Here is a 27,126-nt window from a genome sequence, read left to right as displayed (position 1 = left end):
ATTATTCATACAATTAAAAAAGGACCTTTTGAATAATGTTGTACTTGAAAAATATTCTAATATGAATTTATAGGCCCTTAATACATTGCAAAAATCTGATTTGTTCCTTGAAAAGATGAGATACCCCACATATTTAGATTTTGGCTTTGAGGATCTCCGCCGAAAAAAAATTATTCAATAAATAATATTCAATAAAATCAAAGTATAAATTGTGAGTTATAGTCCCAAATTTATTTAACTAGAAAAATATCAGATTGAGTAAAGGTTAGAAAAAGGCGACTATGAAAAAATGATTTGGGTTTAGAACTCATCTCAATCGTGACTCTTGTACTGAAAAAATTCGTTTGAATTCTAATTTTTTGAATGCAAAGTCTTTCTTAAAATAGTTATGATAAATTCATGTGAAATTACATAAACTCTGTCTGGAAATGGGAGGGGTGGTAGAGTGAAAACGATTAATCCTCGCTCCTTTAATAATTTCTGCTAAAGATTGCATTTGGCATTAAAGAATAGGGGTGTGGTGACTCGATATAAGAATTTAATTTATAGTATATATAAATTATATTAGTGACAGATATTTTTGTTTTGTAATTTCCTAACTGTAATACAAAAAGAAAAAGTATTGGTTTGTCCGATGGGGGAATGGCGATTGCATGAATCGCCCCCTCCCACCTGGTACAACCCTTTTTCATTTAAATTTTACTAATGATAAAATTTGAGATTATAGTGTGGTACGACATAATATACAATGAGTTCACATATCAATATGTAGTTTATATTATATAGATATTCAACTAATTTTGTTCACAAACTATGATTCTCCATAAAAATAGGACCGCCCCCCCCCCTACTCAGAGGGCTAGAGTGGGGAGAGCAGTACATGCAATTTCCCCCTCCCCCAACCTCACCGAAACGGCCAAGATACAAGAAGGCGAGCGACATAATATAAATCTATATATTAATTCAACTAATTTTGTTCACAAACTATGATTTCTCCATTAAAATAGCAAGCTGTGATTTCTACAAAGAAATTGGACCGCCCCCCCACTCGAAAGTTTATGGGAGGGGGGGGGGCGGGATTGATACCATCGCCTCCTCCCGACCCCACCAAATCGGCCAACATACTAGAGGGGGGGGGGGCGAAATAATCTAAAAATAGGTTGAAATATAAATAATTAGTATATATTATTAACAAAAGTAATGAATTCGTATACAAATTGTGTGAATACTATACTAAAATTCGTCCGCCCCCCCCGGGGGGGGGTCGGCCGAGTGAGGGGGGGGGGTCGATCGCCCCTACCGCCCCCCCCCCCCCTTGGATCCGCCAGTGCAGCAAATGCGCCGAACGGTGCGGGAGGGTCTAAGTCAATAAGAATAGCACATTAGGTTTTTGAAATAAGACTTTTTAATAGCAGGAAAATGCACTGTAGATACCTCAGAATATGCATTTTGTTGGCATTCAATACCAGAAATAGTGCTTGGCGGCGAACTCTCAGCGCTCCCCAAACCCCGAGGAGTCTACAATTTTTTCACTAACTCCAGGAAGAACCTATTTTTGGGCACAATAAACGTCTTCCAAAAGAATGAAGGGTCAGAATGTAATAAAGATTAATATGTACACACACACACACACATCCATCCATACAAACATATATATATATATATATATATATATATATATATATATATATATATATATATATATATATATATATATATACATAAAAAAAATCCTGGCTACGCCCATGGTGCTGCGTATCACATACCAGGAAAAGAAGACACGAGGTTGTAGTTGTACAAGTCAACACTCTGCTGGTGAAAAGGAGAAACAATACTGTGAAGAGATTAAAGCTGAACTATTGTAAAATGTTAAGACATGACTCAATGTTAAAAGTCACACTTCAATGTACAGTGGAGGGAGAAAGACAAAAAGGGTTGTCCAAAGAAAAGCTGACTGGACAACGTCAAAGAATGGACAGGCCTCTCTCTTGCTAAGAACAGCTGCTGAGAGGGAAAAGTGGAGAGATTTGGCTACGCCAACTGTCACAGCACTGGGTCAGCACCCCTATATATATCGTTATTTAAAATGTAGTCTTAGAATTTAAAGACTGCTTTGACATTAAATTATAAGAAAAGAAACGAAAACGTATCGAGTTGTAAAGCAGAAACCAATTTTCTCGTACTTAGAAGTTAACATTAATAAGCCTCTACCCTGAGGAAGTCTAAAACAATTTTACTCATTTGTTGACAACTCTAAAATCAGTGCGTACGGTGTGTGTGTGTGTGTGTTGACGAGGCCAATCAGTAATTTGGTGCTAGACCTACTATTAAAACACCCCATTAGGTGGGGTGCCTACGTCTGCAGAATGCCAAATTCTAACAGGAAGATTGTTCCCCCTTCCCTCCCCAGCAACCCTCCTGTGCGCCGACATAGAAGAAGCAGAAGTGAATAGTTTAGATGGGTTCAACACGTGCACAAATTACTCACCGCTTTCTATTCGTGGAAAGAACAACACTGCACGCGCATCGCGGAACATCAAACGGGACACAGGCACAAGTTTTTCGTCTGCTGAGAAGGGTAATTTTTTTTCTCTCCCCCTTACCTTTAAAAAAACACTCTTATCTGGCATGGGCTTAAAGGGTTTTATAGTTTCTCTCTTTCTTTTGAATATTTCATATCGAGAAAAGGGGAAATGTTCGTGGCACTGACTAGAAATGCCTAAAAATAGCTTAGATCTGGTATGTCATTAGCTTTGTAGGAAGGAGAAGAACACATTGTTCTGGTGGTCGTTTTAAGTCTGCACTTTGATCCTTTTTATTTTCGAAGGATTACTTTAACCACAAGTAAGGAAATTAGGTTTTATTTATAACCTGTAGTGTCCTGTAGGGTCTAGGTTTATGTTATAATGAAAAGTTGAATATTTGACTCACAGTAATTTTGACAATTTTCACAAGACCTAGTAAAGTATTGTTCTTATGGAGATGTAAATCAAATATCTTATCTTCTTATCTTATATAATACAGACGCTACTTAAAAAAATGAAGATAATTACGTCCTACGCATTCCATGCGTCAATTTAGTAATGCATGTTAATCAATAACTTAAACTCTTCAAAGTCGTTGGTTTTCGTGGCTGATTCAGGCAACACATGCCATTCTCTAATAGCACTAATAGGAAGAAGGATCACTTGTACAAATTTGTTCTAGCGTATGGAATAAGAAATGTGCCTCTATCTTTGTGTCTTTCTGAGTATTTTATTAGGTTTTGTTTTTCTAATTATCGCTAGATTGATTTTCAATAGGTTCTAGGAAGTTTGATATGTATGTGTGTGTGTGTGTGTGTGTGTGAAAGAGAGACGGAAAGAGAGAGAGTTACATTTTAAGTTAGCGGATGTAATTTTTTTAAATTGTTAAAATAGTCCAAGAAACCGGATGTTCTCAATCAACTCTCTTGTGTTGCAAATTTTACCAGACATTTTAAAGAAAATCAACCAAACTATAGATATTTTTTAGTGTAATTATGACAAACTGAGATTTAACAGACTTCTTTAGGAATGAAACAAATAACCTGGTTAAGTCTTAAATGTGTACATCAAACAGAACCCTGACACATGTTCTTCTTTACTCTTAGATTGACATCGATCTACTATCTAACCGTGGGAACTAGTTTTTTATCTACCTATTTCACCTACAACTCATACAGTCCTGAGAAAAAAAAATGTATATTGACCCATTTGATTACTGTATCCTGAGCTTAAGTTTGGAAATCCGTTAGCCCAAAATGAAGAATGTAGCCCATACTCTTTGCAGAAGTTCCTCCACACTTAAACACCAAATTAGATGTTACGCGTCAGTCTGCCGCAGAAAACATTTCCAAACAACATCTGAACAGTTAAATTATCTTGTGCTCTGTCACTTTCAACCACGTCTGTTCTTTTCATAAATCTACATCGCACCTTTAGCTAGGAATTCGTTGACCTACTTATTTTGATATACATCAAACAACAACATACAACATACAACAGAGAAACGCGCTGTCTAATCACAAAAACAGTAAACTGCTTTTACTCTCAAATTAGAATGTCGTAAATGCTATATCTACATTGAATGGATTAGAACAGTGATGCCCAACGTTATTTGGTCTGCGGGTCATTTTAATTTTCGGCATTCGTGTCGCTGGCCATATCATCAAAAAGAAAAAAAATTAAATATACAACAAGCTATTTTTATTAGTTTTATTTGTGCACCTACTTACATAAATTAATATTGTGATGCATGAAGTTTATCCAAAACCATCTTCTCAATATCTGGCTGCATAGATGAAACACCAAGTCGAAGCACTGAATCTAGATGTTCATCCGTGAGGCCATTACGTCACATGGTTTTCGCCCGTTTCATCATTGAAAAACTTTGTTCACACAAATAAGTGCTTGAAAACATTGTGATCATCCTTAGCGCTTGTTTTCGAAGATTTGGAAACGTCTCTGCAGGTAACATGGAGTAGAAGTCAATGGTCTGCATCACTTGAAATTTGTCAAGCAGGGGTGTCTGGCTTGGTAAGTCAATCAGTTCCAGATCCATCGGAGCACTTAACACATCGGCAGCAAACGAATTTCCAAAAAAGACGGATTTCATTTTTTAAATTCTGAAAATCCACAAATCTTTCATTGAAATTATTCATCAAGAGCCTCAGAAGTGGAATCATTCTTTCTTTAGGGAAAGACATATTTAGCTGCTTATCATTTTGTAGAGTGGTACAGGTTGGAAAGTGGACAAGATGCATTTTTTCTGCCTGTTGAATGAAGAGTTGCAATTTTGTTTGGAAAGCACATATGTCTGCATACACATGCGAAATCAATTTGTCTTTACCTTGTAGTTTGGTGTTGAGTTCATTTAGATGTGATGTGATGTCGCATAAAATAGCCAAATCCCACAACCATGAGGGGTCGTTCAGTTGTGGCACTTGTTTTGATTTATCGGTCATAAATATTTCAATTTCGTGTCTCAAATGAAAAAAACGTTTTAATACATTTCCTCGGCTTAACCAGCCCCGCACTTCACTGTGAAATAGAACGTCTTCATATTCAGACTCTATTTCTGTCAGAAAATCTTTGAAAGTTCTGTGATTCAACGCTTTTGTGATTTGATGAAATTTACAGTGTTGAGCACAATCATCATCACATGGTCCAGAGTCAAAACCTTTCCACAGAGATTTTGTTGGTGAATGATGCAGTGAAGCCGCATGGGTTCAGTTCCATTTGACTCAACAACTTTTTAAATAACTCTTGCTGTCAGTCCGCTGTGACATCCAACCATATTTCTAGCGCCATCAGTAGTCACTCCAACTCATTTATTCCAAGGAAGAGCAAGGTCCTCTATGATGGTTGACACTTCTCTGAACAGGTCTTCTCCAGTTGTAGTCCCATTCATGCTCCTCATAGCTTCTCACTCCTCTGTTATATCAAAATTGCTGTTTGTACCGCGAATAAATACCAAGAGTTGCGGAGTATCAGTTATGTCAGTGGACTCGTCAGCAGCAATAGAAAACATTTCGAATTCTGCTGCTCTGTCTTTTAATTGTGAATGAAGATTTTCACCCATATCTTCCACTCGCCTTGTGATTGTCATGCGAGAAATGTTGACAGCTTCTACTGCATTCTTCTTTCCCGGACACATTTCTTCCATCACTGCTAGCAAACACTTTTTTACACATTCGCCAAAAAGGCTTCATTGCTCTACTTAAGATGTGAGCAACTCTGTAGCTGCCCCTTTTCGCAGACTCATTTTCTTGTCTCTTTTTGTTCTATATTCTTGTCAATCCCCCAATCTCTAGTCGTAACTTGGCAATCTTGTCTTCGCGGCTCAAACCAAGAATGCCACCATATGTGTTTATGTGTTTGGCTTCATAATGCCTTTTAATGTTATGTTGTTTAAAAACAGCCACACTTTCTTTACAAATCAAACATGTTGGCTTACTATCATATTCCACAAAAAAGTAAAGATCTGTCCACTTTTCCTGAAAGTTTCTACATTCAGAGTCCACTTTTCGTTTCTCTCCCATTTCATTCAATCACAAACGTTAAACACTACGGTACCAATCGCTTTGATATAAAAAAAAACACGACCCAAAACGATGCATCAATGATGCTCTGTGTTGCACACACTAGGTGTCAAGGACACGGCTATCTCATGACAGTAGCGTTATTTTTTAATAATTAAAAATAGCTGTCTAGTTTTGTCATCATTGAAAAAAAACAACACTTGTGTTCTTACAATAAAAAAAAATATTTACCATGAATATTAGAATACCAAACATAAAGATGGAATTCATCAAAGATTGAGTGAGAATCCTAAATTAAAGAGAATATTCTTTCATCATTCTAATTTTTTTATTTTTTAAAATTCTTTATAATTTTTACATTTTGTTCCAATGCTTTGGCTGGCCGGATAGAAGCACGTCGCGGGCCGTAGTTTGGGCATCGCTGGATTAGAAGTTAGAATGTCGTAATTATTAAACTTTGAATGGATCATAATTTTTTTTTTTATTTTTTTTTTTAAGAGAGGAGGGGAGTGTTTGTTGTGTGAAAGAGGAGGATCATGTTAATATTTGAAAAAACAAACTACGGTATTAAAAAAACAACTGCAAGCATAGTTCTATTCCTAGACATTGGCTAATCAATCACATTTCTAGCCTTTATTTTCTCACATTTTTAGAGAGTGTAATTTGAAAAAGTTCTGCCTAAACAAACCTTGAGCGTGCACGCTATTTATCTGTCTGTCCGTCTGTCTGTCACGTTTAGACTCGAAGACCAAGAATTCTATAAACATTCGCTTTGTCCATCGTATTTGAAACATGTGCGACCATGCTTTCTCAATGTGTTTTGTGTCAGATGAAGAATGCATATTATTTTTTACACATACGATTGTCACGTGGTGTACGAGTCCCAATTATATATCGGTTTCGAGTATCAACACGGAAAATTGAATTAATTTCAAAACAGTCGATGAAAGATGGCATTGGGTGTTTTCGAGTTCAGTTAGGGACACCCCGGGCTTGTTTTTCTGTGTGTATTAGGCCTTCGGATTTTAAGATACAACTGAACAACAGTCGATATCGCAAACCACACCATCAGGCATAATATGCCCTACGAAAACAAGGGAAACAAAGCCTTGCCAAGTAAAATTAGAGTAAAGAGGAGATAACTCACAAAAGCATTAACTAAACAAAGTTTCTCTCTCCCCTAATTACTAGTTTGATAGAGATTAATATTTACACACATATATTGCAAAGCTTATATCAACTCACTCTGTCTGTCTATCTGTCTGTCTGGTAAAAAGTTTGTACATGTTATTAATCCCACACCCATTCTCGGTTGAAGTTCAAATTTTGCAAAATTTTTCATTGACAGTGAAAAGATATAAGTCAATGGAAAAAATCAACTAATTATTTTGTTTGATACCAACAGTGGTAATTAATCCTTCGGTATTCACATATATTGCTAAATTTGTATGGTTTCATCCCTTTAGATAATTATAAACGTTATTTCTTCCACATCCATTATCAGATCAAGTTGAAACTGAGCAATTATTTATTGTACCTAACAAAATATGACTCAAAAATAATATTTTGTTTCTTTTAAAAAGTATTTTCTATATTTTGCTTGTTTAATTGTACAGCTTACACAGGAGGATATCACCTGTCTTCTTGGTAATTTGTAACTGAGAGATGAAATCAAATCATTTCTACCATTGTCCTGATTTTCGCTCATAAGCAGCTTTTACTTTTGGATTATATTTTCAAAATGGTAAGTTTCATTTTATTCACATCATGCTTCGGATCAAAATGTAAAAGTGAATTTTGAGTTCATTGGAGATTTTCAAACATGGAGGAATACCTATATATGTATAGATGTTATTTTGGTGTATCCGGTGTCTGAACTAAAGGAAGTGCTGTGATAAGCTTTGTTTTTTTAAAGTTATATGAACATTTTTGTGCAGAATCAAATTTTCAAAGCTCTTCCGTTTGTATCTCAAAATAATTTCAATATGGAGGGTGGGGGAGAGGTTTCCACTTTCTTTCTATCATCATCATCAAACTCCATTTGAGTGAGGGCTTGAGAGGCTCAAATCCTCTCTTGCAAAAGCCCTAGATAGAAAGCCTGCTGTTTTGCGTAGTGCATACATGTCACAATACAGGTCGAGAATTTTTGTGTTTCCCAGACCTGACAAGACGGAGATCAGCAAGTCTGGGGCAGTCAAAAACAATATGAGGGCACGGTTTCCTCTACTTCCCCGCAGCGGGAGAACCGTGAATCAAAATTTGGGCATAGCCGCGAGAAATATGAGCCAACAGGACAGTGGCTCAGGCCTGGACAGTCTTAACCACGTGGAAGTGCGGTCAGGGCGCCTCCTGCTCTCATAGACTCCACCACGGGGAAGTGTGGTCAGGGCGCCTCCTGCACTCATGGACTCCACCACGGGGAAGTGCGGTCAGGGCGCCTCGTGCACTCATAGACTCCACCATGGGGGATTTTGTCCCAGCACCCAAACCACTTTTTCATTTCTGTTTTTTTTTAATTCTAGCCAGAGCTTGATGGAAACTCTCTTTCTACGACTTTAAACTTATCGGTACTAAAAGAGATTTGATTCGAAGATCAACCTCTACGCATTGAGATATTTATTGAGTTGACAACAGTTCGATTTAACGTCCTTGACATTGTTGAGTTTAACACGAAACTCTTCAATAAAGAAAGCACAAATGCAAACAATAGGATAGGTCTACATCGCTAATACAAGTAAGGTAGCTTGATTTATGGCACACGTTTAATGAATATCCGTAAAGTTGTTATGTTTAGACAGAAATTGATAACAACAGTTTAAGGTAAGAGGATAGTTATCTTATAAATTACTAATAGGTTCTAATTACGTCGTTAGAGCTGTTTTCGAGATCCGTGTCCACCCAGAATTTTCCACCATGAAGGTTTTATGTTTTAGTTTCCACGAGGGTACGAGTTGAATAGAGATTATAGAAATAATTCATTTATCTATACATCCGTATTCTTTACTGTCAAAATGTGTGATAAAACTCACGACTCTGTTTTGGGTAGGCTTATGCTAGTGTTAGTTTTTTAACGATTTTTGGTGTTAAAAAGCTTTTTTTTTTAAATACCCATGTATTAACTGAAACCTTTGTGTGAAAACATTTTGGGTGAGTGAGTGGGAAGAACCCGGAAACGGATACCGAAAACCAATCTAACAATTTTCCTAGAAATTCGATAGTTGATCAGATATTGATGTAGATCTTGTGGAAAAGAATTACTATCTCGTTGGTCACACTGGAAAAAACTGGCGCAGTTTAAAAATTTTCATTTTCTTTTTCATATCTACAATTTAATAGTTATTAAGAGAAAAGTAGTCGCTCTAGACTCTAGGAGGAATTGCCGTTATTCTTATTTATTTAATGTGTTAAAATTATTTTTAAAAATTTTGATTCCTTAATTGAGTTTTGTATTTTCACATATTCATCATAAAATCTAGATTCTTGAGTTTATATGAATAAGAAAAATAGGTTTTGGCTGCTTTATTTATTTTTTTTACATTTTATTTTTTACTCTTAAACTAATTTGATTCTTGTTTAAGTTCACAATCTTGTGCTACTACAACCACACATATCGTTCTATTGGTCATTTATGCAAATTTAAAACAATAATGGACCATAAGAGTAGAGACACCTCGGTATACAGTTATTGGTCTTGGGTTTGATCCATTTACAGACATATATATATATATATATATATTTCATTTCTTTCTCCTGGTACTGTTCCCCAAAGAAAGGTCATTGCGAACCCTAAGGATCTTGTGATATTGCAATAAAGTTTTAGTTTTAGTTTTTTGACATGATCACCAGGTCATCTTCGGTCCCAAATGCCACTGTGATCCTGTTCCGAATTTCCTCATTTGTGATGCGATCTTTGTAGGGGTTACATAGATCCCTTCTATAGCATCTCAATCTATGACTCGATCTTTGTAGGGGTTACATAGATCCCTTCTATAGCATCTCAATCTATGACTCGATCTTTGTAAGGGATACATAGATCCCTTCTATAGCATCTCAATCTATGACTCGATCTTTGTAAGGGTTACATAGATCCCTTCTATAGCATCTCAATCTATGACTCGATCTTTGTAAGGGTTACATAGATCCATTCTATAGCATCTCAATCTATGACTCGATCTTTGTAAGGAGATACATAGATTCTTCTATAGCATCTCAATCTAGGACTCGATCTTTGTAAGGAGATACATAGATCCCTTCTATAGCATCTCAATCTAGGACTCGATCTTTGTAAGGGTTACATAGATCCCTTCTATAGCATCTCAATCTATGACTCGATCTTTGTAAGGGTTACATAGATCCCTTCTATAGCATCTCAATCTAGGACTCGATCTTTGTAAGGGTTACATAGATCCCTTCTATAGCATCTCAATCTAGGACTCGATCTTTGTAAGGGTTACATAGATCCCTTCTATAGCATCTTAATCCAGGACTCGATCTTTGTAAGGGTTACATAGATCCCTTCTATAGCATCTCAATCTATGACTCGATCTTTGTAAGGGTTACATAGATCCCTTCTATAGCATCTCAATCTAGGACTCGATCTTTGTAGGGGTTTACATAGATCCCTTCTATAGCATCTCAATCTATGACTCGATCTTTGTAGGGGTTACATAGATCCCTTCTATAGCATCTCAATCTATGGTCCTCTTCTTTAGTTCTGCAGTTCGCGTTCAAGGTTAGCAATCATACAAGAAAGTGGCCATGACTCAGATGTTTGACCCGAGGGATATGCCTTTTGGGGAAGTCAGACGAGTCAAGGGCCTCATGCCCTTAAACAAAATGTCTCACATCTTACGTCTCTGTGGCTTCATCATTCATCGTGGGCAGAAATTTTCAGCCTGGCGTGGAGCACCACGCCTCAGGGCTGGATATAGCCTGTGGGTTGTAGATAGGGCATCACTGACCTATCTAATTTGATTGAGTAGTGCGAGTAAAGTGTGGTGAGAGGGTTCAGCTATTCTTTGATTGACTAGGTTTCTCACTAGTACAGCCTGACCTTTACACTACCAAAGGTCACAGAGTACAGCTGTTGAATGGCAGGTCTTTCTGTACCTTCGGTCGTTTCTTTTTTCTCAGACAGACTTTTTTTTTCGGCTCTTTTCGTTTCTGGCCGGAGACTTGTTTATTTGGCCCGTGATACGTAGTCGAGACAAAACCTCAAGTTTACAAGATGTAAACACACCACTTATGAGAGATCCCCCCCCCCCCCAGTCTTAGGTGCTACGAAATACGGCATTGTGGTTTAAGGTAAGGGGAGACGGTGAAGACAGATTCTTTGAAGACATGGACAGCCAAGTCAGCTTATAACAGGAGAAACAGTCTTTATTGCAACTACTTTATAATATATGTTCCCAGATCCTAATCTGTTTTTGTCTTTATTGAGAACAAGTTCATCCCAATAATGTTCTCTTTAAAGTTGAACTGATTGTAAAGATTTCATTTAGGCTGACCAAGAATGCAGAAAGAGAGGAAAAGAACAGACATTGATATTGTGGGGACGATAGGGTAGAAGTTAAAGAAAACAAAAATGGGAGATTCTGAAATACATTAACAAAAAAAAAAAATATACAAATCCTTTTTTTTAAATCAAAGCTTATCATACAACTATATCACTCAATAATGTAGAAGCTACTTCCCTTATTTGATAACAAACAAAATAATTAATTACCAAAAATAAATAAATAAATTGACTAACTTTTTAATTTTTGAATTGATTCATTTGATGTTAGGTACAATAAATAACTGTTGGAAGTTTCAAATTGTTCCGAAAATTGATGTGTGAAAAATAACGAGTACACATATGAAAGGGGACCAAACCCTATATATTTAGCCATACTGTGAATACTGAAGGATTTATTTTCCTTGATGGTGTCAAAAATAATGACCAGTAATTAATTAGCTAATGGGTTAATTTTTCTTTATTGATTCATGTCTTGTCTATGCCAATGCAATGAATATTTTTTTTTTTTTTTGCAAAGTTTAAACTCGATCCGAGAATAGTTGTGGAAGAAATAATGTGTACAATCTTTTACAAAATAGACAGACAGACTTGATATAAGCCTTGTAATAATGTCAATTCACTTTCCTGTGGCATTTTACGTCTCGAGAGACAATCTTTACCCTTTGCAACTTCTCATCACTATGTGACTAAAGAGCCCAATCTTTACCACACAGCTGAGGACACAAGTTGAGCATCTGTAATCACCAGACGCTATAGCACTTTCAACCTTCTTTCAACTTCTGGTGTGTACGCCACCTGCACTCCAGGACCTTTCAATTATGATTGCTCTCCATCTGGATCTATCCAGTGCCTCATTTTCCCAACTGATGGTGTTGAAGAGCTTCATGTCATACATACATTAGTATACCTTAAAAGTGGGCAACCAGCGGCTCTCCTGCCTTCTGTTAGATCAACATACAGAATGTCTTTAGGAAGTCGACCTTTGTAGCATTCTGTGAACATGACCAAGTCAGTTAAGGCGTCTACTGCTAATAACAGAGCAGTTGTCCTTGCAGCCTGCTCTTTGCTGCACTTAAAATTGGTTATTTTATCTTTGCCATCTTATTTTAAAAATCCGCCTTAACGGAGGTGAAAGATATTCAGCTTCTTTTCCTGCCAGTATGTGCGATCACACATCCCTGCTTTTGACACCGCCGCTGACCTCAATGGGTGATGATTGGGCTGAGACCATTCGTTAGAGAGTGGGCTCTATTAACGTTCACTGTACATTGTGGTTCCTCGTGGTTTATTTAAATACTACGCTTATAAATACTTCCGCTTTCTGTACACCGGATACACCAAAACGTTTGTTATTAATGGCTTTGCCTCCATTTATGAAAATATCCAAAAGTAGAGAGACACCATAATCGGCAAAAGTTTATATTCGTCCATTTCGTAAGGCGAGAAGAGGCTGTTGGTTTTTATTAAACATATCACTTCTTTAAAGACACACATCTATTACCTATACTACGAATGATAACTTTTTAAATGATAGTCTGGATGTTAATTGCCTGTTTCATAACACATCGCCCCCCCCCCCCAGCAGCCGAACCTGTGTACCCAAGTGCCGACGCTAAACTCTCACTTTACTAACTATATCGATGCGTGTTTTGAGACTTAATTGGCATTATAATGTTTTTGACCTGAGGTCCGATGGCTGATTCAATGACTACATGGCCGGTCTTTGGCCACTGAAACCTATGCGGCCGCTGTGGGCCCCGCATTTCATAGGCCCCGCTCTAATTCTAAACGCATATTATTAAATTAAACCATTATAACTTATATTACAGGATTCAATCCGCCTCCTGATTTTCCACGGGCTCATAAAAATCTCCTGAAAAATAGACGAAATCAACATATTGGGGTGTCATTCAATTACTTGAGGTCAACAATTCACGAAGATAGACTGAACAATTTAGCAATACTTGCTATTGCTATTGAGCATGATCTATGTAGGAAACAGTATTTTGATGATCTACTTCATGTATGACTTCGCTACACGCAAGGCTCGTAAAGTTAATTTGATCGTGATTTTGTACTTTGTAAATAATGAATAAAATGCAAAGACGAATTTATTTTCTAATACTAAATCTTAATTTTCACATATTATCCTTATCCCTACCCAGACTGGGCCCCGCGCAACCCGTTTCGCATAGGGCCCTGCAATTGTTAGGGCCGGCCCTAACTGACTTCAAATTATTCTCTTCCTACATATATGTGTGTGTGTGTGTGTGTGTATTTGTTCGTGTGTATTTGTGGAGCCTGTTCTTTTTATGGGATGAAAAGAATGTAAATAAAGAAAATGATCGAGACCTATCTGATAAATCAGCCAATTTAAAGTCAAGGAAAAGAATGTACGGACCAATGAGTTGATAAATCAGCCAATTTAAAGTCAAGGAAAAGAATGTACGGACCAATGAGTTGATAAATCAGCCAATTTAAAGTCAAGGAAAAGAATGTACGGACCAATGAGTTGATAAATCAGCCAATTTAAAGTCAAGGAAAAGAATGTACGGACCAATGAGTTGATAAATCAGCCAATTTAAAGTCAAGGAAAAGAATGTACGGACCAATGAGTTGATAAATCAGCCAATTTAAAGTCAAGGAAAAGAATGTACGGACCAATGAGTTGATAAATCAGCCAATTTAAAGTCAAGGAAAAGAATGTACGGACCAATGAGTTGATAAATCAGCCAATTTAAAGTCAAGGAAAAGAATGTACGGACCAATGAGTTGATAAATCAGCCAATTTAAAGTCAAGGAAAAGAATGTACGGACCAATGAGTTGATAAATCAGCCAATTTAAAGTCAAGGAAAAGAATGTACGGACCAATGAGTTGATAAATCAGCCAATTTAAAGTCAAGGAAAAGAATGTACGGACCAATGAGTTGATAAATCAGCCAATTTAAAGTCAAGGAAAAGAATGTACGGACCAATGAGTTGATAAATCAGCCAATTTAAAGTCAAGGAAAAGAATGTACGGACCAATGAGTTGATAAATCAGCCAATTTAAAGTCAAGGAAAAGAATGTACGGACCAATGAGTTGATAAATCAGCCAATTTAAAGTCAAGGAAAAGAATGTACGGACCAATGAGTTGATAAATCAGCCAATTTAAAGTCAAGGAAAAGAATGTACGGACCAATGAGTTGATAAATCAGCCAATTTAAAGTCAAGGAAAAGAATGTACGGACCAATGAGTTCTTTCCCTTTCATATTTTTCTGTGTGTGTGTGTCAACGTTTGCGTGTAACTCCGTGTGTCGTTGTAAGAGGTACACAGCACATGTATGTAAGTATGTGTGTAGCCCATTGCATACTCTACACACAAAGCAGATCTACCTTCCCGACACTGTATATTTCACAAAAGAAAGGGGAAAATAAGTTTTGTCTCCCCCTTTTACAAGCAGTTCAAACAAGATTTCGTTTCATTCATATGTGACTTTGAAGGCAGACGACCGAACTGACCAATGGCAAGAGACGGTTGATCAATACTTAAACATGTTTATAAACGGCTAAGAATAGAAGCACATTTTAATTCATCTGGTATTGTCATTGATAAAGTTTATCAGACTCGTGAACTTACTGATATGAATTATTTTAATTATCATAAGAGACAAAAGTGAACTACCACCCGAGTTGTCTTTCCTTGGATATTGAGATACTAAAGGCCGTATGCCTCACGGGATTCAAATATTCTTACACTTAATGCATATCGTCTGAACATTCTTCAATGGATAATGATATCAAATATCTAGTGGATGTGTTGCATAATGGTTTACAAAATTACAGATACACCAGATTATTTCAGTTCATATTTCAGTGAGATGGGATATTATCTCTCACATTATCTTCAAGAGACAACCTTTACAAAAAAGATGGTCGCTTCCTGAAAGAAATGAGTGTGTTTATCTAGACATTCATTGTGGGATGTTTAAATTATATGTTTAATGATTTGTTTCGTTTACTCATTAGTTCAGATCAATCATTTTATTGTTGACTGCCGTTTCAAAGGAAAACGTAACGTGCAAGTGTTTATCCCTGTGTAGGGAATAAGAAACGCTTTTATTCTCTGTTCAAGTAGTTCAAGCGGTGTTACTGTCATAAGTCGTTTTTAACCTTTTGATATTGTTTAACCATTTACTTTTTAAAGTTGTATTTATATAGCGCATTTTTCATTCTATAACTTGGTCCAATCTCTTTTGTAAACAGGGGAGGAATATCTGGGTCAATCAGGGAGTAGGTTTCCGTGCTGCCTTTATGCGATCAGCAAACGATTCAGCTCGAGTTAGGATTCGAACTCGAGTGCCTTTGATAGGTGGGCAATCTGTTTATGCCACCCACCATCACACGCTACTTATCATTTATTTGCTCTGTAGTTGAACCATCAGCGGCGTCACGGGGTGGGGGTGTGGGCCAGTAGCGTAGCTAGGGATTATGATGCCTTCTTGATGCTCTCCAAAACAGGGGAATTTTTTTGTTTTTGAAAATAATGTGTATTCATTATTAAAATACTGCTAGTTCTCAAAAATTATTTTTTCGAAAATACAAAAAAATATTACAAGCTTTTGATTCGAAGGGTCTCGATTCGAATCTCGGTGAAGGCTGGTACTTTAAATTTTGAAATTGTCAGGACGCCCCTTAGTCCGCCAACTCTAATGAGTACCTGACACAAGTTGAGGAAGTAAAGGCGTTTTGGTCGTTGTGCTGGTCACATGACACCCTGCTAGTCAATCGATGACCAAGGAAACAGATGGGCGCGCTTTCTGAAGACCATACGTAGCCGTTGCACATATGATAGACTAGCAGCATACAATACAACAGCGACATTTACATTCATAGTTTTCATACTCTATATTCACTGGCATATATGATTAAAAAAAAAGATTTAACCCATTTAGAAAAGTTGTTTTGTTTTTAAAATCAAGAACAAAAACTTTCATCTTTTTTTTTTTCAGTAACTAAGATCTGAAGTGCATAGACTTTTATCTGACATCAATCAATATGAAAGCCTCTGTTTATTTCTGTCTGTCTGTCTGTCTCTCTCTCTTTATTTCTCGCTGTCTTCCTCTCTATCTTTCTTTTGTTCTCTCTTTCTCTCTCTCTTTCTCTTTTCACCCTCTCTCTCTCTCATTAATGACTTATGTTTGGAATGAACGTTGCAGGGTATGCAATTGTTACTGAGACACTGTGACCCCCTCATAGGCCCCCAACTCAGTCGCCTGTCGCGTATCTTAAGCCTGTATCTTAAAGCTGTGCAGTAGTTCAAAGATAACAAGAGTCACTGCCTGCTGAAAGTATCAGTGGAGAAGGTTTTGTGTTTGCTGGGTTGTTTGACTCGATATTATATGTGTGCACATTCACTGTACTTATCAAATGATACATTTTAATAGCGTCCATTAATTATAACTTCAGACACAGTTAACACAGGATTAGTTAAAGCAAGTTTCAAACGTGTAACTTCGAGTCTTGTGAGAAACGGTTTTCAGTAGGCCTACTCTCCAAATATACATTTTATGTAGGCCAGGCTATCCATTTCCCCATCAGACGAAAGTGAGTGACCCACTTTTAACCCTGTTTCCTGCACCTGTTTTGAAGTTAAATCACGAGATCTTGCTGCTGCTGCTGTTGTTTTACACCACGTGCTTTAGGTCGCTTCCGCAATTTTGTCATTGTCCTGTAATTAGATAATTAAAGGGATGTAATTGACTTGTGACATTGGATATATCAGGCAGAACGCACTTAAGATGCGTTGGCATTTTGTCCCAAAATAGAATCCCGTAGGTTCCTTTAAGACAAGACTTTCAGCTTTGGCCTATTTTAAACGCATGTTCAGTGCTGGATACGTTTCTGTCTTTTTTATATTTGTTTTGTTTTTTTACCCCAAAAGTGTTTGGCAATTCGAATCCGTAATTACTTTAAAACTTGAACATGTACCCACCTGATACAATACACTTCAACACAGAATATAATCAACATATTATTTAATCATTAATGATACAGAGTAACGTATTCTGGTATAAAAAGAGAAATGTGAATCATTGTCTGTTGTAAGAATGAATTCTCAAGATTACTTTTCTTTTTTTTTCTCGCAGACCGAAACGAGATAAGTTTTTAGATGCATTTAGAAGTAGGGAGTAGCTATCAGCTCCTGACTCAATGTATATAAAATCAAGTTTTCTAGAAACTGATTGAATAGCGACAGTGTTCTTCGAATCAACTCTTGATTTATAACTCAGTTCAATGTGCAACAGTCAATTCCAATATTAACTTGGCTTTCAATCAATGTTTCACTATAATGAACAAATCTATATGCCAGCTTGTATTATTATCTTGGTGTGGTGTATATATCAGGTGGTAGCTTTAGTTCACTCACACTGTTGGGCTTAAATGATCGCTTTGGCAATCAGTATGTATAAGACCCCCCGCTTAGACACAAGTATGTGGAGATAGATTACAGGATTGCGCAGTAGGTGGAAGGTGAAAGAGTAAATGACGGGGTTGGGCTGGAGATGTAACGTCGAGTTCAATTGTGAGAGATTCTCCTTGCATGCTCTACTGTGCCACAATAGATCTAGATCATCTTACCTGTAGTCTGCACGTTTACCTGGTTTTCTTTGAGTACAATGTGAGCAGTTCAACCACTTGTAACACATACTCGTTCACTCTCTTCTACTCTATCTCTCTCTCTCTCTCTCTTGCTCTTTCACTCTCTCTCTCTTTTATGCCCTCTCTCTCTTGCTTTTTTTTCTCTATTTCTCCTGCTCTTTCTCTCTCATCTTTCAGAATCTCTCTCAATCCATTTCCTGGTTCCCTCTATATTCCTCTTTCATGATCTCATTCTTTTTTTTTTTCACACTATTTTTCGTTTCTTCTTTTCTCTCTTTTTTTGTTTTGCCCCCATCTTGTTTTCTTTTTACTCTGTCCTTCTTTCTCTTTCAGCAGCTCTCACTCTTTGCTTTAGCACTCTATGTCTTAATCTTTTTGTTTCCTTCACCTAAATTTTGACACCTTTACTCTCTCTCTCTCTCTCTCCCTCTCCCTCTTTCCCTGTCTCTCTCTCCCTGTCTCTCTCTCTCTCTCTCCCTTTCTCTCTCTTTCTCCCTGTCTCTCTCTCCCTCTTTCCCTGTCTCTCTCTCCCTCGTTCCCTGTCTCTCTCTCCCTCGTTCCCTGTCTCTCTCTCCCTGTCTCTCTCTCTCCGTGTCTCTCTCTCCCTCTTTCCCTGTCTCTCTCTCCCTCTTTCCCTGTCTCTCTCTCCCTGTCTCTCTCTCTCCGTGTCTCTCTCTCTCCCTGTCTCTCTCCCCCTCTCTCTCGCTCCCTGTCTCTCTCCCCCCTCTCTCTCACTCCCTGTCTCTCTCTCTCTCTCTCTATTGTCTCCCTTTCTTTCTTTTTTCTGTTTCTCACTTCATCTCTTTTTCATTCTCCCCCCCCCCCCTAACCCTTTTGTCCACACAAAAAAAAAAAAGCCCAACGAAAAACAAGAAAATTAAAAAACAACAAATTGAAATAATTTGTAAAGTCAATGTGTAGCACTCTTTTTATTTATTTACATGCCATACATGAGTGGGATGTGTGGCTGAGTGGCGCTTGGCTACCTATCAAAGGGCTCTCGAGTTCGAATCCCGACTAGAGCTAAATTGTATTTGCAGAGCGCCTCAAGGTAGCACGGAAACTTTCGCCCAGATACCCCCCCCCTCTCCTCACGGGTTCACAAAAGAGATTGGACCAGAGCGCACTGAGATTGCTTATTGCTTATTGCTATATACAAAAGTAAATTAAAAATAAATAATAAAATATTCTTTAATATAAGCAACACTCTTAATTTCAAATTTCCCCACCGCGAATGACTTTACTTGGAATAATGAATTTAAATATACTTTTTAAACCAAGAAATGTTGTGATTGTCTTCATAAAGACATCAATATTTTGAAACTAGTGGATAGACAATTGTATCGGTATGGTCGTGTCCTGGAGTACACAAGCATGTAAAACATAGACCGAGAATCCTACAAGCAGAAAGACAAGGTACATAGCCACGCTAATGTATTTTGCAGTTGTTGCTAAATCTGGCCAGGAAGACGTCTCATGCGTGACGGAGGAGAAATCAGGGGAAGACAATGCAGAGAGTAAGAAGGTATGCTCTGTGTGAGATACACACTTGTTCTTAGACGTACACATTGGTTTTAAGAACTTTACAATTACTTACAAATCCAGGACATGCACTCCAACTTTTGGATGCACATTTTAGAAAACAGGAACCGATGACTCAGCTCCACAGCTAACCTGTCATCAGTATTCTCTTACCATTTTCTAGTGTATCGGCCTATTATTTATCGGGCTCATTTGATCTTGTCCCGGTAGTCTCCCTACCAGAAGGTTGATATACTTTATACGAGTTAGTTCTGCAAGACTTCCACACCCATTATCGGAGAACATTGTGCACAATTAGTTCTTGTCTCTTACAAACCAAGAATCAGTTTTAAAAAAAAACAAACAACTAACAATCATTTAGTTCAGTCTTGATAATTAATAATTTTGTTTCGTATCGAATAAAGGAAAAAAATTGTACTTGACAGATGTGGTTGTATAAGTCCCCTTTATACTTTGTGTAAAGAATTAGGTTGTCGCTTTTAAACGTTTTGAAACTAACAATAGATAACTATGAAACCTTCTATTTTCATTAGCACTTCGCTGGCATTGTGGTTTCTGTACCGACTTTAAGAGGCTCACTCTCTCCGTCTCCTTCCCTCTAACTTTCTTTCATTCTCTCTGACTCTCTCCCTTTCCCCTTTCTCTCACACTATCTTAAAACACGGATTTCCATTAATTTAAAAAAAAAAGACAAAAAAAAAATACTACTTCTTTTCCATGTTCTACTACCGAGTATTTAGTAAATTAAAAAAAAAAATGTACTAAAGTTAGAGTAGCGAGGCTTGGTAAGTATCAACCAAAAACAAGCCAGTTATTTCCCTTGATACAATTATTTCGTTCATAAGAAACGCAAGTGTTATCTCAGGAGATGAGTGTCAAGATGAAATAATCGCAAACATTCATCTTTTGGTCGAGTAATCTCTCTTGTGTCAGGCGTCCGTGGTAACGCCCTTAAAAAAAAAAAAATTAAGTGCAACATCGGCGCACATTTGTTTGATCTAATGTTCAGCAGTAGAAAACTAAGATTTAAACTAGAACTGGCTACACACGTGAGATATTCTTGTCCAGCTTTCACTTTTTTTTTTATTCACTAATGACAGCACAGTTCTTCTTGCTCTTACAACGACTCACCCCTTCCCAGGGGCTGACTGGCTATATGGGCAAACGGGCAAATGCCCGGTGGGCCGGTACCAAATGGGCCGGTCTGGTCGCGACCAAAGAAAAAAAATCAACTTAAAAACAAAAGTGACAGCAGCAAGACACAAAGGCCCGAACACGTTTTCTTGTTTTTTTTTTGTAAATTATTATTACAATTAATTTTGTTTGAAATTCAACAAGAATATAATTTTAAGAATTACACTATACACTGTACGTATTATCATTTGTAAAACGTTAGACCGTACTTTCTGCTATGCACGGGCGGCATGGCCTTCAACACTACTTTGATGTCTTCGAGACTGTGTTTGGCCTGATCATTTTGCTGGTCGGCATGGACCTTTGATGGCACTCCCATTTTTGTTTTGCTCCTTCCCTCACCCGTTTTTTAATGGGTCCATTGAAAGTTAACGAAAAAGAGGGATGGGAGAGGTTAAGTTAGAAAACATTTATTTAACGCGGCAAAAGGGGAGACAATTAGCTCTTTAACAAAACTTAATAGAAATTAACAAACACATACACACAGCCGCGAAATTGCAAACCACCTAACTTATTCATAGCTCAATATGGGTATAAAGTTCTACTTTCTGCGATTTGAAAAGAAAAAGTAAGTCTTTTGTTGTTTATTTGTAATAACATAGATCTAAAAATACTACACTTAAGACTTACAAAAAAATATATTATTTAATTAAAACATAAATCTAGATCTAAATCAGTTTCTATACCTCTATGATTAATGGCAAACTTATGCTTTGTATGAAGTCATTAATAATGAAAATTATTACAATAATTAAAATAATTTATATAGCGCTGTCACATCCGATATTTAATGAAAGGAGATTTAGAATCATTTATATTTTAAATAATATATTCATATATAGTTCGTCCATCGTAGTTCGATTATGACCACTTTGTCATCCAGGGGGCTGAGGGCTTTGCACTGGGGTTTTATGTCTCCTCGTGTGGCTGGTGAGATCTATGTGATGCAGGTTATTCCAGCTGGAGCTAGTGACATTGGCCTTGCTTTTCTTCTCTGGCGTTTTTCTTCAGCCAGCATTGTTCTCTTTTCCTCAGCAACCTGTGCGTTTTCACAGCGCGACGTCATGATGCTCTGTCATGTGCCTCTGTCTCCCAGGTGGATGGGTCTATGCTGAACGCCTTCAGAGAAGCTTTGAGGGTGTCCCTGAAGCGCTTTCTTTGACCACCTTGCGAGCGCTTTCCTTCGCTTAGTTGGTCATACAAGAGTCGTTTAGGGATGCGGTGGTCTTTCATTCTGCATACGTGTCCTGCCCATCGCAGCTGGGACTGCATCAGGATTGTGTGGATGCTTTGCAGACCCGCTCTTTGAAGGACTTCAGTATCTGGTATTTTGTCTTGCCATTTGACATTCAGTATTTTTCACAGACATGTCATGTGGAAGTGATTCAGTTTCTTTGCATGTTAACTGTACACTATCCATGTTTCTGAGGCATAGAGCAATGTAGGGAGGATGACGGCTCGATAGACCCCTAGTTTTGTATTTGTGGTGATACCACTTTAAAGGAATGGGTTGCCTGAGTCAGCCAGGAAAACCAATGATTTAGCATATTTTAAGTCACAGATCAACATGCATGACTAGATTGACACATAAAATGCGTAGGACCTAATTATTTTATTTTTTTGAAGAAACGTCTGTTCTGTAATCTATAAGTAATACCAAAAAGTTTGAATCTCATTAAGACTGCTATTTTAGTGTTTATAGTTTTCAAACTACATACATGTATAAATAGAATACATTATATAAGCCTACGAAAGCATACATCCAGTTTTCGATGCGTTATAAAACTTTATATATTTTGAATAGAATTAGGCTTACACCTATGATACAACACATGGGGGTAGACGAGAGGGGAGGAGTTCAAACCATCACTGGCCTCAGATCTCATTGTCTGAAAGGGAAACTTTACTTACTTCTCCAGTGCAGCCAACTTAAGCCAACTACAGTCACCAAACTTAATGAGCGTAGCCAAAAGGGTTTTTGTGGTTCCCCCCCCCCCTACAATACAAAACTAAAGCATTTTACCATTTTCTACCAGTCGCTAGACTCCAGTGAATAGAAGATTTAGTTTTTGATTTTTTTAGCGGAAGAGTAGCAGGCTAATTGCATTGTAGATAACTTAAAATAACGAAACCTACTGGGGGAGCTTACAGCGCTCCCCCAGACTCCCTAGCTGTCATTTGGCGGTGTCTATTGCCTTTCATTAATTATAGGAAGAGAGTATTCTAGGGTAGAAAAAACGTTTAAAAGAATGAAAGATAAGAATGTAATGAAGATTAATTACATATACACTATAAACACACTAATATATATATATATATATATATATATATATATATATATATATAAATTGCGGAGGGGGGTTAAAATCCCCCCCTCCCACACCGAAAATATATGACATGTAATTTGTGGGCCGGTTTATATGGTAATGCCCGGGCCGATTTTGATACCCAGTCCGCCCCTGCCCCTTCCCTCCTTTTCACGCGTCATCCGTGAGTAGAATATGTGCTCTCCCGGTATTTGTTCGCATCCGTTCAGATGAGATGACCTAATTTATCTATTTCCAAGAATATTATGGGAAACTGAATTTTCCCGAATTTTTACTTTTTAATTACTTTTTAGTAAAACAAGGTTTACAGCTCTTCGATTTTATGGCCGACGGTTAACGAGGGTGTAATGTAGCCAACACAATGACCTTCCGCCTTCACTTTCCACTGTCCTAATGTCAGGTAATCATCAGAATTGATTGGCCTGAGAGGCGGGCACAAAAACAACGAACGAAATTCATATTCCTAGTTTTGACCAACTAACCGCCCTACCCCCCAACCCTTTTTCGGTTTTGTAAGACAAGCATTTTATCTCTGGCCACCTTTCCGCCATTTATGAATACAGTAAACTCTTTCAATATATGTCATCTAAATATAACATTGTGTCACATGTGTGTCTCTTGGGAAGACAAAATACTTTCATTTGATGACACATTTCAAGAGTTTTACATTGACTCAGTCCATTCCATACAGCTCATGAAATTGAAATGTTCTTTTCTTTCCTTTATTTTTGTTTCTTTTTCTCTTTTTTAAATCATTTTTTTCTCCACTATACTGTCAGCGGTTCTCACGCCTCACGAATAGCATCCAGGATTGGAATCCCTATGCATGTTTAAACATTGTTTCTTTTTACAGTCTTTCGTGTCATTTTTTTAACTTGTGATTTGTATATCATGGAAGAGAATGTATCCAACAGTTTGTGAATACGGCAAGAAAAATGAAGTAAACATCTCTCTTATTTCTCGCAGACGTCAATCTGGGTATACACCAGCGAGAACCACGGGACAAGCATCGAGGTGCCCCTAACTCCAGAGACCACAGTTTCCGATGTGCTGGATTGTGTCCGGGATCCGGTCCGAGGCGAAGGCTACCTGGTGGCAGTGGCTGGAGACACGGGTACGTTTATAACTCATACTGACGTGTGCAAAGTGCTTTACGTTATCGATCTTTATACTTGTTATGGGGTGTTTGTTTCTGATGTAACCATGAGAAAAGGTGGGCGAACGGTTGGGTTGTGTATGCTGAAGAGATTCTGATGAAATCACGAGGCTGTCTGTCGTAGTTCAAGTTCATGAATAGGGGTGTAAACGTTGAAGAGAGGGGAGACCAATCAAGAGACGTGAGACCGATGAGACGTGAGACCGTTGAGACGTGAAGTGATTTTTTGAGTTATTTACATACATCGACTTTCAAATTAAATCTGTGTATATTTATTTTAAAAAAATATAATCTAAAAGAAGCTTGTTCTATTTTTAGTTCAAATTCTACATCAACGCCCACGTCGGTTTAGTTGTACCAGCTGTTCGGAACTACATACCAAAGACCTGAGTTTCAACAGCATTCGATTCGATTGTTTGACTATGCAGTAAAAGGTTTTAAAAGTCCCTCGTGTAGCATCAAGTTTAATGTGGTTCATTACATTGATACACCTGAGATAAACTCTATTTGGTAGCAAGGCTGGAAGGGCTAGTCCTCACGTGGAGCCTTGGCGAGAAACTTTGCTGTGTTGTGGTTGTTTTAGTAATAATTATAAACTAGATCTAGGTCTAAATGAAGTCTTCTTAATAAATCATGGAGTTCGCTTTCAACCAAAACAACATATAGTAACTTGTATAAATGACTTGATAAAACGGTATATAACTTGATAAATAATATTTAATCCAAAACGAAGGGGTACAGTCCAAATGTCAACAGTTCTACTAAAGTCTCGCCATTAAAGAGGAGTGAGTCGTTCTTCTACTAATCTTAACCGTTCAGTTCCCATCATTCCTATTCAGTTAATATCCCATAATTCCCTAGTTCCGTCTAAAATAGTCTATTTATAGTCTCGTCAAATTCCCGATTAAACTAAACCTATAACAGCTGTTAGGCGTAGTGCCTTTAAGCTCCCATACAGGTCAACTGACTCTACAGACAAACTATCCCGCAGCTCTCGGAGCTGCGGACACTCTTGCAAGAGATGCGCCACTGTCCCACCGACAACGGAAAGGTCTACAAATTTATAATGACATGCTTTAATTAAAAAAATCATTCAGACACACTGACTTAAAACTCAAAATATGTTGGTGTAAAAAAACTAATAATCAATGAAAAGTTATCAGGAATCCCCATATTGATAAAATTATTTTAAAAAATCAAGCAAAACATTAGGTTTTATTAAAAGAGATTTCTACAAATAAAAAAAGAACATAAAACCAAAATGCTATTTAACTTTAGTTAAGCCAATATTAGAACCTCTGATTAGGTTTCCTCAAGAAAACATAAAGAAACTAGAACTAATGCAAAATAGAACAGTGAGATTAATAATCGAATATTTCAATTTGATCAGAGCAATACCATTAGTAAAATAAAAAGTACAATAGCTTTAATACATAAAACACTAAACGATATTTTACAAATAGAAAAATAAAAACCTAATGAAATACTCAGACACAAAGATAGAGGCACATTTCTTATTCCATACGTTAGAATAAATTTGTACAATTGCTCCTTCTTCCACAGTGCCATTAGAGAATGGAATGTGTTGCCTGAATCAGCCAGGAAAACCAACGACTTAGCAGAGTTTAAGGCATTGATTATCATGCATGACTAGATTGACACATGAAATGCGTAGGACGTAATTATCTTCTTTTTTGACTTAACGTCTGTAAACTATAAGATAAGAGGATAAGAATCTTCCATGAGCTGCTCTAAAGTATGGTATTTTTTTTGTCTCTACTTGCAGAATACATTTTACAAGAAGGGGACAACGCCTTCACTTTCTTATATCAGATCTGGAACAACAGCGGCTCTCCGCTCAACTTTTTATTAAGGTACTACAGCCAGCACGCTGAGTGGCCCCCACCCGAGCTGGAAGGTCAGTAAAAACCGTAAACTAATAGCCATGGGTTAGGGCCTACTACATGGAAGGGACTGATGACCAAAAAAAAATATTTTAGTTTAACAAGAAAATTAAAAAAAAAACATTTTGAAAAAAAAAAAAACAACAAACAAAGCTTATATTAAGTGTAATTGTATCAATTAGTTTGGATCAGTCATATAATTCAATTGTTAATAGATCTAGACTAACAATAATATATCTGTGTGATTAGAAATATTTTTTACCAATTGTTTTTGTTTGGCGTAGTGTCATGCTTTTAGCTTTGTAAATGCGCTATGATCCTATCGCTTGTTTAGACCAGTTGGGAAGGGAGGGAGAAAATTGAGAAAGAAATGAGCTTTTTGTTAAAGTTGCCGTGATTGCTTTTTAAATGCTTAATATATATATATATATATATATATATATATATATATATAAGGTGTACGGCTTCAATTTGAGATCGAGAGCTAGCCATTGCGCCAGCGAAGTGCTTATGAAAATAGGTTTCCTAGCTATCTGTTGTTTGTTTGAAACTTTTAAGTATAAGGTGAGTCATTCAACTTATACCGCCAAATATGTCAACTACAATTTCTTTCCTTTGTTCGATACCAAACAAAATAATTAATTACTACTAATAACTAACTGGTAAATATTTTATAATTGATTCTTGTGTCGTCAGGTAAAAGAAATAATTGTGTAAAATGTCAACTTGATTCGAGCTAGGGAGTGGGAGAAGTAACGTGTTCGATAATTGTACCATA

General features: G+C 37.2%; 1 protein-coding gene across 3 annotated transcripts in view; it reads left to right on the top strand.

The window, feature by feature from the left end:
- The first annotated feature begins 2,688 nt into the window (after nt 1-2,688).
- The window catches only part of LOC106067020 (apoptosis-stimulating of p53 protein 1-like), a 102,069-nt gene continuing 77,631 nt past the window's right edge, over nt 2,689-27,126 (top strand). The window contains exons 1-4 of one of the 3 annotated variants that reach the window (XM_056024140.1): nt 2,689-2,844; nt 7,678-7,805; nt 24,255-24,402; nt 26,231-26,362. In XM_056024140.1, the coding sequence (XP_055880115.1) occupies nt 7,803-7,805; nt 24,255-24,402; nt 26,231-26,362 (283 nt within the window). In that variant the 5' untranslated portion in view covers nt 2,689-2,844; nt 7,678-7,802. Of the gene's footprint in view, nt 2,845-7,677; nt 7,806-15,086; nt 15,519-19,466; nt 19,751-24,254; nt 24,403-26,230; nt 26,363-27,126 lie in introns of those variants that run through there. The other 2 variants (XM_056024138.1, XM_056024139.1) reach the window with 2 other exon arrangements.

Source organism: Biomphalaria glabrata, chromosome 3 (assembly GCF_947242115.1).
Source record: "Biomphalaria glabrata chromosome 3, xgBioGlab47.1, whole genome shotgun sequence".
NCBI lineage: Eukaryota > Metazoa > Mollusca > Gastropoda > Planorbidae > Biomphalaria > Biomphalaria glabrata.
Note: the sequence above shows the minus strand (reverse complement) of the source record. Positions and strands in the feature narration are given on the sequence as shown.